The sequence below is a fragment of the Petaurus breviceps genome, unplaced genomic scaffold, assembly GCF_028583685.1.
Source record: "Petaurus breviceps papuanus isolate PSGF00001 unplaced genomic scaffold, PetGlider_PUasm1.0 171, whole genome shotgun sequence".
NCBI classification, from domain to species: domain Eukaryota; kingdom Metazoa; phylum Chordata; class Mammalia; order Diprotodontia; family Petauridae; genus Petaurus; species Petaurus breviceps.
In genome coordinates this window covers 7,087,625-7,102,091 of record NW_027185754.1, presented here as the reverse complement: position 1 = coordinate 7,102,091, position 14,467 = coordinate 7,087,625, and the positions used below count along the sequence as shown (strand labels likewise).

General features: G+C 35.0%; 1 protein-coding gene across 8 annotated transcripts in view; it reads left to right on the top strand.

Moving 5' to 3' along the window:
- The window catches only part of CYLD (CYLD lysine 63 deubiquitinase), a 76,033-nt gene that overhangs the window by 54,705 nt on the left and 6,861 nt on the right, over nucleotides 1–14,467 (top strand). For all 8 annotated transcript variants that reach the window (XM_069082517.1, XM_069082514.1, XM_069082513.1 and 5 more), the window contains 4 exons: nucleotides 5,499–5,631; nucleotides 6,472–6,580; nucleotides 6,789–6,907; nucleotides 7,333–7,549. In XM_069082517.1, the coding sequence (XP_068938618.1) occupies nucleotides 5,499–5,631; nucleotides 6,472–6,580; nucleotides 6,789–6,907; nucleotides 7,333–7,549 (578 nt within the window). The remainder of the gene's footprint in view (nucleotides 1–5,498; nucleotides 5,632–6,471; nucleotides 6,581–6,788; nucleotides 6,908–7,332; nucleotides 7,550–14,467) is intronic.

Genomic DNA, 14,467 nt, shown 5'->3' with positions numbered 1-14,467 from the left:
AATTTAAATTTATACTTTAATCTGAGAAACAAGTGTTATTGCAAACCAAATATTTTCATAGAATAAGTTAATGAACCTTTTAGGAGACTCTTATTATAAGGTAATCATATTCTCTCAGAACATTATTTCCTTCTACCTATCACTGACTTTAAATTAAATTTTTAGTCTTAAATTGGGTCTATTGTTTTCAATTCTATAACTTAGTCATTTTTTTCACCTTGAGTAAAATCATTGAACTTGATACATTTGGTTCTTTGGCTATCTGAATCCTTCAGGGAATGATGATAATTTACTTTTCCAGATATCTGAAGATTTACTTCTCAAATGCCAGAACTCTTAAAACTATTTTAATGGAAAGTTTTCTAAAATATACATTTCTTTGACTTTCTAAACAGAGTATACTGAACATAACTTTTTGTTAAATACTCAGTGCCATGATTTTCAGCATTAGTTATTGGTATATCACTACTAGTGAATACATAGATGATATAGGCCTTAGCACTCAATAGCTCTGGAATCCAGCACTGACTTTGGAACTTGCCTTTGCAAAAGCCCCATTGTTACTTTGTTTTTTGGTTATTTTTCTGTTCTTATAAAAGCAGAGTGAAGTATACATAACTCATAACCTTTCTCTTGACCAGTATAAGATGGTTGCCTTTTTTTTTATGTCTTTTCAAAGGCTGAAGCAGCTTCACTTCTCTTTTTCTCCTACAAGGTCATCATTTCTTTTACTGTTGCTGTATGTTTTGACTTTTCAACATAGTTGAAAACATCATCTGTGATTTCTACTTCAGCAGCAGTGGCTTTACTTGATGATTTGTGCCTGCTACTTCTTTTGCTTAAAACCACAATTCTCTTGTGGTGTGAAGGAAACGTTCTCTCATCCTTTACGAGTTTATTCCGGAGTATTTTCAGGCAAATCCCATACATTTTTCATCATTGAAAGATGTGCTTATGCTGATTCATCACTAAGTTTGATTTCCCCCAAGTTTGTCTCTGGTTTTCATAGAATCTAGTTACAAGCAGCATTAGCATTTGCATCTTTAATATTGTAATGAAATTTGAAGTCTTGTATAAGATCTACTGAGATAAAATCAGATAAAGCACCTTGCAGATTGTAAAACACTATACAGATTTAGCCATTATTACTATTAATTAATGATGCTCATAATAATGTAATATGACTATTAGTATATGATGGACTAACTTTTTCATGAAGTTATTTCTTTGATAAGAATTCATATTCTAAATACCCCATAGGTTGAGTCAGTGACTTTATATTTGGGTGGAAGGCAGGAAGATGATAAAAAAGTACTCTCAGATACTAAGCCTGCTTCCTTAGAGTGAGCACTCCAGTTATTTGGCAGTAAAATAGCTTTGTTATACTCATTCCTTAGTTCTTACATGATCTTTCAGTGAATGTACAAAAAGATGATGGAACCCTATCAGAATTTTCATATGTTATATATATGAAAAAATATTTTTCATAAATATGAAAAAATATAAATATATAGTTATCATAAATATCTATATATATCATAAATATAAAAAATTTTTGGAGACTGATTTTCCAATCAGAAATATTCTTTAGCTTTATCATATGCAAAAACTATCAACCTACCCTTATTTTGTGTGAATCTCCATGGAAGGGGTCGTGTTTTTTCTGAAGTCTAGGAGACAGAATGGTTCCTTAGCATCTGTCTAGGTAGACATTGATAAACAGTGCCAGAATAAACCAGAATGATCAGCATTTTAAACTTTTTCAAGGGACAGACCGTATTTAGCATTGACTTCACTTGTTAGTCTGTAAATTTCATTCATTCCTAGATCTACCAGGCAGAACAAACATGATCTTGTTTTCCTATCACAGGCCTTCAGATATTTGAAGACTGCTGTCATTACCTCCTAAGTCTTCTCTAGGTTAAACATCCTGAATCATTTTCTTATTCATACTGATCTTCAAAGGCCTGAGCTTAAGACCTTTCACCAGCTGTGGTTGTCCACTTCTCAGTGTCTTCTCTCTCTCATATTATTTTTCACTTGCTTGTCTCTAAGTCATTCCTGTAAAATATAAATTGCTTGAGGACAGGGTCTGTTCTTCATTTTGTTTTTTCATCCCTAGCATAGGGCCTCCTTGCAAATAGTACATGCTTAGTAACTTATTGAATGAATTAAATGTTCACTCACCATTTCTTTGATAATACGTTCTAGAATTTTTCAAGGACTTGAAATTAAGCCCACTGGCCTATAGTTTAGTCCCCATTGTCTTCCTTTTTTGGAATCCAGATCAAAATTTGCTTTTCTCCAATCCCACAGAATCTTTTCCATTCTTGACAGTTGTTAACTAATTCTTTCAATTCCCCCAGGGATTTAGTTTAATCTTGGCTGGTGACTTGAGCTTATCAAGGATAAATAGATGCTGTCTTGTAATTTTCCTTCTTATCATTACTTTCTAGCCTAAAGATAATTTTGCTTGGAAAATGGAAGATATTTTTTTGTTTCTATTTTCATCATCTGATATGCCAGTAGTCCTATTTCTTCTTTGATACTTCCTTTCTCCTCAGTAGAATTTAAAGTAGACTTTCTTATCCTAAACTGATTCTAGTTTTTTGTTGTTGTTTAGTTGTTTTCATTCATCTCACTCTTTCTGACCTCATTTGAAGTTTTTTTGACAAAGACACTAGAGAGGTTTGCCATTTCCTTCTCCAGTTCATTTTACAGATGAGGAAATTGAGGCAACCAGGGTTAAGTGACTTGCTCAGGGTCACACAGCTAGTAAGTGTTTGAGACCAGATTTGAACTCTGGAAGGTGAGTCTTCCTGACTCCAAGTCCAGTGCTCTATCCACTGTGCCACCTAGCTTCTTCTGGCTTTTAGTGTTTCTGAAGCTTTGGTTATGGTACTATGTCATCTATTATTCATTTTACGTGTCTGTATATACTCTGCCACCCACTATTCCATTGTATCTGTGCCTATATTTACATCTGTATATTATATGTAGACACACACAAATATACATATACTATACAACACATCTACTACAAAACCTTTTCTATCCAAAGATCAGGCTTCCACAATAAATCCAAATCTTCATATAGCAGATAATATACAAGCAAAGTGTAGTCATCCACTATTCTAGACCTTACTTTTATCTTCATATTGTCTTTAAAATTTTTTTTAAGACTGGGTCTCCCTATCTCAATCTATTCTGGAAAGTGTAGCAACAACTCATGAATCTGATTCCAATGTTAATCCATTTGAAACATTGAACTGTATCCTTTCCCAACCTGGGCCAATTCGCCACTTCTTATGTGGCTGATAGCCCACCACTTCCTTGAGGGGGAGGAGAGGTTTCACCATATTACTGCCAACTTAATGCCTACAGCTGACCAGCTTTAGTCCTACTGCATTTCAGAACTCCTGATTTTAAAGGTGGATCTACTAGGCTTAGCCACCCCCAATAGCAGAGATTATACATATATAATACTATTCCTGACTGTATATTTTTAAAAATCTAAATTGGTCATTGAGTTCCCTGTGCATCCACATTAGTTTCTTTTGATAGCTCTCTTGGAGTTATTTTTGTGTCTACAGAATTTATTTCTCAGAGTTTGCTGTTGTTACTTGCCTGACTTTCCCCATAAAATTATAAAACTTGAGATCCTACCTTTCCTTTTTTCTGAATCCTTTGAAATCCATTCTTTTAAAATCTATGGTATATGTCAAACTTGTCCATGGCTTTTCTTTTTCTCACATTTTAAAATAGAATAATTACTTCCCCCTATAGGTCTCATCATTTTTACTTTAGCAATCAGTTCCTTTATATTAGTAAGAATCAGATTTGTTTTAATCATTCCCCATCATTGCTTCCTTTACTATTTGAAGGCTAAAGTTGTCTTAAAGACAAGCCAAAAATGATCAACTGCTGTGATTTTAGCTTCAGAAAGAAAGCATTATGGAGAAGTGAAATCCTTCATTACTACTATATCATGGTTCTGTGCTACGCTTTTGATCTAAGGCTCTCTTTTTCCTCATCAAAGAGGGTGTTTTGATTTCACAGAATTACATAGTGCTAGAGTTGGAACCTGAGGGCATCAAGGCCATTTTCCTCAAACAGATGAGGACACAAGACCAGAGAGGGAAGTGCTTTGCTTGTGGCCATACGGCAAACAGATAAGTGACAGAGCCAGGACTTGAGCTCTGAACTCAGTACTCTTTCCACTATAACATTCTGCCTCTCCTCAGTTTGTCTATTTCATTTGCTATGTCCAGATTTGGTTTTGTTCTGGAATCTTGATTCCTGGGTTCCAAGGATTTATTGTATATATATATATGTTTTATTGTGTATATATATGTATGTCTATGTTTACATATATGTAAAAATTCTAGGAATGAATATAGTAAATAATTTAGATATTTTAAAAGTCAACACACACAAATTAGAGGTCCTGTTAATTCATTAACAGATTTTAAGATTAATCTTTTTGAAGCATAGCTCATGACTCAAAAATTGAGTGTTCTTAAAAATGATTCCATTTGAAGAGAAGTCTGGTTATGGTAATTATATTAATGGTAGACAATCCTATTTGAAGAAATGAAACAGCATGCTCAGATGGAAAAAATACAACATTAGACTGGGTGGAAGGAGACCTGAGTTCTAGCCCTTGCACTAATATTGATTCCTTGTGTGACCTTTTCAATAGCAACTCACATGAAATTCTATAATAGGAGATTAAGCAAATTATCTCTAAGGCCCTATCCAGCTCATAGATCTTGAGAGTCTATAGCTTAGCAATTCCTTTTCTTTTCCAGTCATGTGTCATTTACTTTTGCTGTTGTTCAGTCATTCAGTGATGTCTCACTGTTTATAACCCCGTGGACCATGGTACACCAGACCCTTTTGTCCTCTGGACATCTTCTGACCTGAGGGGCTCATCTTTTAACATCTTAATCCATGGAGTTTTCTTGGCAAAGATACTAAGAGTGGTTTGCCATTTCCTTCTCCAGTGTATTACCTTTTGTGAGAAGTCTCCACTATGACCTGTCTGTCTTGAGTAATACTGCATAGTTTTCACTGAGCTATACAAGTCCCCCCACCGCAAAAAGTCACTGATCCAGGAGGGGGCATCATTTACTGCTTCCTACTAAATATTCAACTACTCAGTTTTGCATTCTGCTTATGATCATTAATGCCTTTTGCCTCTAACATGATTCCTTTATTTCCTTCCTAGTCACCCACCCACACAACCAACTTTTAACTTAAAATATTTTAACTTCTAATATTTAAAAGGTAGCTAACCATATGTTTGGTTCATATTTTCCCCCTTTTTCTTTATAAAGTTGTTCTGGCTCTCTGGAGAGAGCACTTAAGACTAAGAAAGTGTATAGTGTTTCTGTTTCTCAGTTATTTTTTTCCTAACATCCTCACATTGTGACTTAACATTTCAATATTACTTTAGTCTTTATTTGTTTTAAGAACAGATGTTGTTTATCCTTTAGATCTGCGGGACAAAAGGTACAAGATTGTTATTTCTATCAGATTTTTATGGAAAAAAATGAAAAAGTTGGTGTTCCTACAATTCAGCAGCTTCTAGAATGGTCTTTCATCAATAGTAACCTAAAATTTGCAGAGGTTAGTGACAAGTCTTTACTGAATTTTATTAATATATGAAATTATATTAATGCTTATGGCTTCTTGGTCCTATAGTAAAGTCAGTATCTTCCTTTATATATGTTAAGCAGAGGAACAGAGTTTGAAATTTTAAAAATCATGCAGAACAGTTAAGTGTCATATCTGCTGGTACAAATGAAAAACATTACTCGTCTTAAAGAGAAACATTAAACTAATTTATGTTAATAAAATAACTAGGTAATTAAAACAAAAGGTGTATTTTATATCCTGTATAACAGAACCATTATGGCTTTATGGCTAAAATACTTAGTATTTTGTCCAAGCAGAAATTTTTTCCACTCAGAGATGTCAAAGGAGGATTTTTGCTTTTTCTCCTTCCTTCAAGTGAAAGCAAAAAACTTTAATAAGTTTTACTTTTGATTACTTTCTATTAGTAGAATTTTTATTGTATTTTTGAAAGAATGTTTAACATTGATGAATGTTTTTATTTATCTAAATAAAGAAATGAATGGCTGTGTTGTGCCATATTGCAAAAAGAGTCCTCTATTTTATGAACCCAGCTGCAGTGGACCATCACCATTACCAGTTGTCATTTTTATTTGGCACACAACATTGTGAACAATATGATATCAACATGTGATTAAACTTAGGTTTACATTGAAGCTGCTTCCACAATTTAAATCAGGACATCACCATAAAATACATTGAAAATATTTTGGTTAAATGTTTATTTATAGTCCATCTTCATTATACCCTAAATCACAGTAGGAATGTTTACAGTTTTGTAGGGATAATTCTTTTTGAGACTTTGACCTTAATATATATGTATTTATTTTTAAGGCACCATCATGTCTGATTATTCAGATGCCTCGATTTGGAAAAGACTTCAAACTCTTCAAAAAAATTTTTCCTTCACTGGAGTTAAATATAACAGATTTACTTGAAGATAGTAAGTATTAATGTCAAAATTTTTTTTTTTGCAAGTGATTTTTCTCTGATCTTGTGATTAAAGATACCTTAAATTTAAGAAAATCTAAATTAAGTTCATGGGAGTGGGAGAGTTAAGTTCTTAGGGATAGCATAAACACTGTCTCTTTGAAAATATGACATTTTTGCTTTCTAATGGAGGGATGCATTCATTTGTTACCAAAATGTAGCTCCCAGACAGTGCCGAATATGTGGAGGACTTGCCATGTATGAATGCAGAGAATGCTATGATGATTCTGACATTTCTGCTGGAAAAATCAAGCAATTTTGTAAAACCTGCAACACACAAGTGAGTGTGACTTTAGTTGATGTTTGTTAATATTTGTTAATATAGTAAGTAATATAATTAACTATTATGATGATGTTTTGTATTTTATTTCCCTGTGGACTGAGGAAAAATATTCTAAGTAAAAGGAGAGTTTAGGTTTTAACAACTATATTTCAAAGTGTAAATTTTTAAAATTAATATTTATTTTAAAATTTATTTTGTTTTTATTATAAGAAGGATTATTTTCCTCAGGTACTCTGTCATTAAACTTTTATGAAATACTTAAAACTGCTACTGAAAAATAAGGATTAATGAAATACATTGGTGAAAACTCTGAATTTAGCGTTATGGTAAATGGGCTTCATAATGAACAATATGCAAGCATTTATTAACTTACAGTAAAAAGAAAGGTTGTTCACTCATTTCTCTTAAATGATTCACTTTAGGTTCATCTTCATCCGAAGAGGTTGAATCATAAATACAACCCAGTGTCACTTCCCAAAGACTTACCTGACTGGGACTGGAGACATGGCTGTATACCTTGTCAGAAGATGGAATTGTTTGCTGTTCTCTGCATTGAAACAAGCCATTATGTTGCTTTTGTAAAATATGGGCGAGATGACTCTGCCTGGCTCTTCTTTGACAGCATGGCAGACCGTGATGGTATTTAAAAACAACTTTCTTCGAAGTTTAGGGCAATAAAATAGTATTTCAGTTTTCATTTTGCAAACCATAAGAGAGAGACTCTCTTCTGTGGCAAAATATCACTATTTTATCCAATTTATCCTATGTATAGCTGCCAAAGTAATTTTCCTAAAGTGTACATCTTGCCATATACCTCCCCAGCTCAATAAATTTCACTAGTACTCTACATCAGTTTTAGGGTCACATATAAAATTTCTCTGTTTTTTTGTTTGTTTGGGGCTTTTTTTGCTTTTTTTGGAGGGGGGAAGGCAGGGAAATTGGGGTTGTGACTTGACCAAGGTCACATGGCTAGTAAGTGTTAAGTGTGTGAGGCCAGATTTGAACTCAGGTCCTCCCGACTCCAGGCCAGTGCTCTATTCACTGCACCACCTACCCACCCCAAAATTCCTCTATTTTATATTTAATGCCCATCACAACCTGGCACAAGACTACTTTTCCAGGTTTATTATATGTCATCCTCCAAATACCTTTGCATTTATTTCTTTTTAAAATTATTTATTTTTAATAGTTAAAATAATACTATGTTTGAAAATCCTTTAATGAATTCAGTTTTAGCTCAACAAACACTTAAGTGCCTCCTGTTTGCCGGTAGTATAGGGAAGCAAAGGAAAAAACAGAAAACAGTCTCTGCCCTCTAGGAACTTATGTTCTATTCTGGCATACAAACACAAGCAAAGAAGAAAATACAAGAATTGCACTAATTATTATGGGAATCAGGAAATGCTTATTTTAGGACAAATGCATAGAGGAAAAGCCTATACAAAGGATCACATCTATATATCTCTTGTTTTATATTTAATGCCCATTGCAACCTGGCACAAGACTACTTTTCCAGGTTTATTATATATCATTCTCCAAATACCCTTGCAGTTGTTTATTTCAAAAATTATTTATTTTTAACAGTTAAAAAAATTTTGAGTTCCAGATTATCTCCCTTCCTCTAGTCCTTCCCTCCCCCAACTCATTGAGAAGGCAAGCAATATGATATAAATTATATATGTGAACTTGTGAAAAACATTTTCCTTATTAACCATGTCAAAGAAAAATGTTATCCTTCAGTTTGCGCTCAGGAGTTCATGAGTTCTCCCTCTGTATACAGATAGCATTTTTCATCAGGAGTCATTTGGAATTTTCTTAGATCATTGTATTGATCAGAGTAACTAAGTCTTTCACAATTGATCGTTGTTATAATATTGCTATGTGCAGTGTTCTCCTGGTTCTGCTTACTTCTTTCTGTATCAGTTCATACAAGTCTTCCCAAAACCATCTCCCTAATCATTTCTTATAGCAGAATAATATTCCATATACTCATATACCACAGTTTGTTCAGCCATTCCCTAAGAGGGGCATCTCTTCAATTTCTAGTTCTTTGCCACCACAAAAAAGAGTTACTATAAATACATTTGTACATATAGATCTTTTTCCCTTTTTCTTTGGTCTCTTTGGGATACAGACCTAGCAGTGATATTGCTGAGGCAAAGGGTATAGACAGTTTTATAGGCCTTGGGACATAGTTCCAAATGGTTGGACCAGTTCACAGTTCCACCAGCAGTGCATCAGTGTCCCAGTTTTCCCACATCCTCTACAGCATTTGTCGTTCTCTTTCTATCATGTTAGCCACTCTGATAGGTGTGAGCTGGTACCTCAGAGTTGTTTCAATTTGCATTTCTCTAATCAGTAGTGATTTAGAGCAATTTTTCATGACTATAGAGAGCTTTGATTTCTTTTTCTGAAAACTGCCTGTTATATCCTTTGACTATCATTTGAAGAATGGCTCTTATTTTTGACTCAGTTCCCTATATATTTGAGAAATGAGGTCTTTATCAGAGAAACTTGCTATAAAATTTTTTGATATTACTTCATTGTCTATGGTACTTTTTTTTTTTGTCTTTTTGGTGGGGGGAAGGCAGGACAATTGGGGTTAAGTGACTTGCCCAAGGTCACATAGCTAGTAAGTGTTAAGTGCCTGAGGCTGAATTTGAGCTCAAATCCTCCTGACTCCAGGGCTGGTGCTCTATTCATTATGCCACCTAGCTGCCTATGTGTGGTACTTTTAAGCAAAATGTAGTTTCCTTTATTATTTCTTTTAATTAGGTTGATTTTTGCTTTTGTTTTTTTCTCAGATCATGATTCCTACCCCTACCTCTTTTACATTAGATGAAGCATAATAGATTCTGCTCCTGCCCCTTATTTTAACTCCTGTGTCTTTCTGTTTCAAATGTGTTTCTTGTAAACAACAAATTGTTAGATTATGACTTCTAATCCATTCTCCTTTCTGCCTCCATTTTATGAGTGAGTTCATCCCATTTACAGTTATGATTACTGTATATTTCTTGCCATCCTGTTTTTTTCTGTTTATCTTTCTCTCTCTCTTTTTACCCTGACCCTCTTCAGACATCTCTTTTGCTTCTGACCATTGCCTCCCTTAATTTGCCCTCTCTTTTATCATCTACTACCCCCTACCTCTGACCATTTCCCTTATCCCTTTCCCCTACTCCTTCCCTGTTGGGTAAGATAGATTTTTCTTATGTATGAATATTCTTCCCTCCTTGAACAAATTCCAGTGAGAGTGAGGTTCAAGAATTTCCTGCCTAACTCCCCCACCCTATTTTCCCCTCCATTGTAAAAGCTCTTCTTTGTATATCTCTTTTATGTGAGATAATTTTCCCCATTCTTGTTCTTCCTTCTCCCTTTTCCCAAACATCCTTCTTTCTCACCCCTTCATTTGTTTTTTGAGATCATCCCAACATAATTCACTCATACCCACGCCCTCTATGTAGACTCCTTCTAACTACCCTAATAATGATAAAGTTCTTAGGAGTTACATGTATCATCTTCCCATAAAGGTATGTCAATAGTTTAATCTTATTAAGTCCCTTATGATTTATCTTTCTTGTTTACTTCATTATGCTTCTCTTGATTCTTGTGTTTTAATGTCAGTTTTCTATCTAGTTCTGATCTTTTCATCAGAAATGCTTGAAAGTCCTCCATTTCATTAAATATCTATTTTTTCCCCTGAAAGATTATACTGTTTTGCTGGGTAGGTTATTTTTGATTGGAATCCTAGTTTCTTTGCCTTCCAGAATATCATATTCCAAGCCCCCTGCTCCTTTAATGTGGAAATTGCTAAATCTTATGTGATCTTGACTGTAGCTCCATGATATTTGAATGATTTCTTTCTGGCTGCTTGAAGCATTTTCTCTCTGACCTGGTGTGGTGGCTCTGGAGTTTGGCTCTACTATTAATCCTCAGAGTTTTCATTTTGAAATCTCTTTCAGCAGGTGTTTGGTAGATTTTTCCAATTTCGGTTTTACTCTCTGGATCTAAGATATTGGGGGCAGTTTTCCTTTATAATCTCTTGAAATAAGATATATGCCCCCCCTCTTTTTGATTATGATTTTTAGGTAGTTCTATACTTCTTAAGTGATCTTTCCTCAATCTGTTTCCCACATCAGTTGTTTTTCTGATGAGATATTTCACATTTTCTTCTATTTTTTTTCATTCTTTTGACTTTGTTTTATTGTTTCTTACTGTCTCATGAAGTCATTAACTTCTTCTTGCCCAGTTCTAATTTTTAAGGAATTATTTTCTTCGGTGAGCTTTTGTACGTCTTTTCCTGTATAGCCAGTTTTGCTTTTTGGAATTCTTTTATTCAGTGCCTTTTTGTGCCTCTTACCATTAGGCCAATTCAGTTTTTTAAGGTGTTAGTTTCTTCAGTATTTTTTGTGCCTCTTTTACCAGTCTGTTAATTCTCTTTTCATAATTTTCTTGCATCACTTTCATTTCTTTTCTCAAATTTTCCTATACTACTGTTTTCTCTTTTTTAAACTCTTCCAGGAATTCATGTTGAATTTGTGTTTGATTTACATTTTTTTTTAGGCTTTGCTTATAGCTTTTTTCACATTATTGTCATCTTCTGAGTTTGTGTCTTAGATTTTTCCTTCCCCTACAGTAGTTTATGGTCAGCTTCTTTTTTGTTTGTTTGCTCATTTTCCAGCCTATTTCTTGACTTTGAACTTTATGCTAAAGTTGGGAGGCACTGTTTCTTGCTTCAGGGTTTTTTGCGCTGCTCTTTTAGAGCTAATTCTGGAAGTCAGCGTTTTTGCTGCTTTGAAGGTGGTATTCTGGGAGGGGTACAATCACTGGTCTTCTGGTCTGTGTTCTGGCTTTTATTCAGGAAGAGCCCTTACTTCCATGTAGCCACAACTATTAGTGCTCCTCTCTACCCTGGACTGTGACCAGTACCTCTGCCCTCTTGTGAATTACCACAAATGTTCCTTTATGCTCTAGAACTGTGACCCCAAACTGCATATGGACAGTGGAGCTGCCAAATAACTCCCTGTCTTGCTCTCTGTGTCAATTCAGGATCCTCTGTAATCTCTTTCTGACCAACTGTCTCATCTCCTTACTATTACTGAACTGAGAAGTGAAGCTGCATCTACTGCCCCAGCCACGTTCAAGGTCCACCACTGGTATTGTCACTGCATGTGCTTTAGCCTGACCCCCACCCAGACCTCTTTTCTGAGCATCCTAAGTTGTCTTGGATTGGAAAAATATCTCACTTTAACCTTTTGTTGGCTTTGCCTCTCCCAAAATTGATTTGACACGTTATTTTTAACTTGGAAGGGAATGTTGAGAAAGTTTGGATGAGTTGCTCCCTTTACTCTGCCATCTTGTCTCTGCCTATATTTATTTTTTAACATATCCTTATATGTATATATTGTCTTTCCCATTAGAATGGTAGCTCCTTGAAGGCAAGGATTGGTTCCTTTTGTTTTTGTATCTCCAGGACTTTGAATAGTTTGTAATACATGGAATGTTTGTGGATAGATTGGTGAAGGAATCCTGTGTTTGAAAATAGCAAATAGTTTAATTTAGCTGGAATACAATGCAAATAGAGGAGAATTATGTGAAATAAGTTTAGAAATCTCAGTTCAGTTCAACAAGCATTTATGTGCTAGGCAGAGAAGGGAGTGGCAGTAAGAAGCTACTGAAGATTTTTGAGTTGGGGAGCAATCATAGTCAGATTTTGTACTCAAGTTATTTTGGCAGTTGTATGGAAAATGGATCTGGGAGAGGGAAGACTGGAAATAAGGAGACTAGGAGATTATTTCAGGAGAATGGTAAGTAACCATGTGAGTGGAAAGAACTAGATGGATATGAGAGAAATTTTTTTTGGGAAAAGATGTCATCAGGGATGACTCTGAGGTTGTGAAATCTGAGTGACTGTAATACATGTAGATTTGGAAGTCATCTTTGTAGAGATAATTGAAGTCAAATTAAGTCAACAAGTATGTGTGAGGCTCTGTGCTAAGTTAAGCACTGGAAATGAAAATACAAGGAAAAAGACAATCCTCACCCCCAAGGAGCTTACATGCAAATAGGGAATGACAACACATGAAAGGAAGCTGAAAATGGAGGTTGACAGGAGATGAAGGTACCTGATGTCGGGGATGGTAGAGAAAGTCTAGGGAGTCAAGAGTATAGTCTGGAGGGGAATGAAGACATAGTTGATTTGGGTATTATCCTTAAATTAGAGGTTCTGAGAGGAAATACCCAATTAGAGGAGAGGCCATAGAATGGAGGGTATTTCCAATGTAAGAAGTAGTCTCTAGGGGTGGAGTAACCTTCAGGGTGAAGAGGTTTGTTGGCATCTTAGAAAAAATCCTTTGGAGAGTCAAGAGTATGGCTTGGAGAGGAATGAAGATATGGATAACCTGGGTATGCTTAAATTGGAGGCTCTGAGAGGAATCAGCTAATCAGATGGAGAGGCAACAGGGGCAGAGCCTAATGGGAGAGAGACAATGAGATCATTGAAAGAGAATATAGAGGTTCTTAACCTTTTTTGTGTGTTATGGACCCTTTTGGAAGCCTGGAGAAGCCTATGGACTCCTTCACAGAATGTTTTCAAATGCATTGAATAATTACAAAAAACCCCAGTTATATTATTTGAAAAACTCCAGTAAGTTTATGGACTCTCAAGAACTCCTAGAATAAAGAGACCCTATTAGATTATACTATATAGTATATACCATAGATGTATCACCATTTTAGTGACACATTACTGAAGCTTAAAACACATTAGTAATCTCATAGCTAGATTAAAATCAGTAGTTTTGTACATGAAATTTTTTTTTTAAAGCCATCAGGGTTAAGTAACTTGCTCAAGATTACACGGCCAGTTATTTCTAGGTGTGGTGCTAAGTATCTGAGCCCGGATTTGATCCCAAGGTCATCCCGACACTGGAGCCGGTGCTCTCACTCGTTGTGCTACCTGGCCACCCCCGTACATGAAATTTTATTGTATATCTTTGTTACAACGTTAAATTATTTCTAATCCATAGATTAAAAATTAGAAATCCATAGATAAGAAGTTTTTGCACTTCTGGAAGGAATCCTCTGGATTTATTTTTCTACATTTGTTGTTTTGTGATGTATTGGTCTTAGGGAATTGGGACAGTGATATTTGACACATTAAGCTGTTCATATATTAGCAAGCATATATAGTCCTAAAAAATTATGATTACTGGTTCTATCTCCCGTTTCTTCTGCTTATTATTTCATTATTCAACATAGGGAGCTAAGAATAGCATTTCTAAAAAACTATAAAATTTCCCACTTCTCATACAAAATAAGCTTTTTCTACTTGTACTTCATGTATCATCTTCCAGAATATAGGATATATAAGATTGTAAGATCAGGTCCATACCTAGGCAAAAGTGAAATATTTTTCTTTTATAGTTAGTGGGGAGAAGGTTGGCAAAACTTTATGTATAGAGTTCCAATAGTTAGGGGAGCACCTCAGTGTTCTCCATGCTGCTTTCTAGTTGCCCAGGACTTCCCGTTGTATTCTTCCTTCTGAGTAGAGTCCTGTGC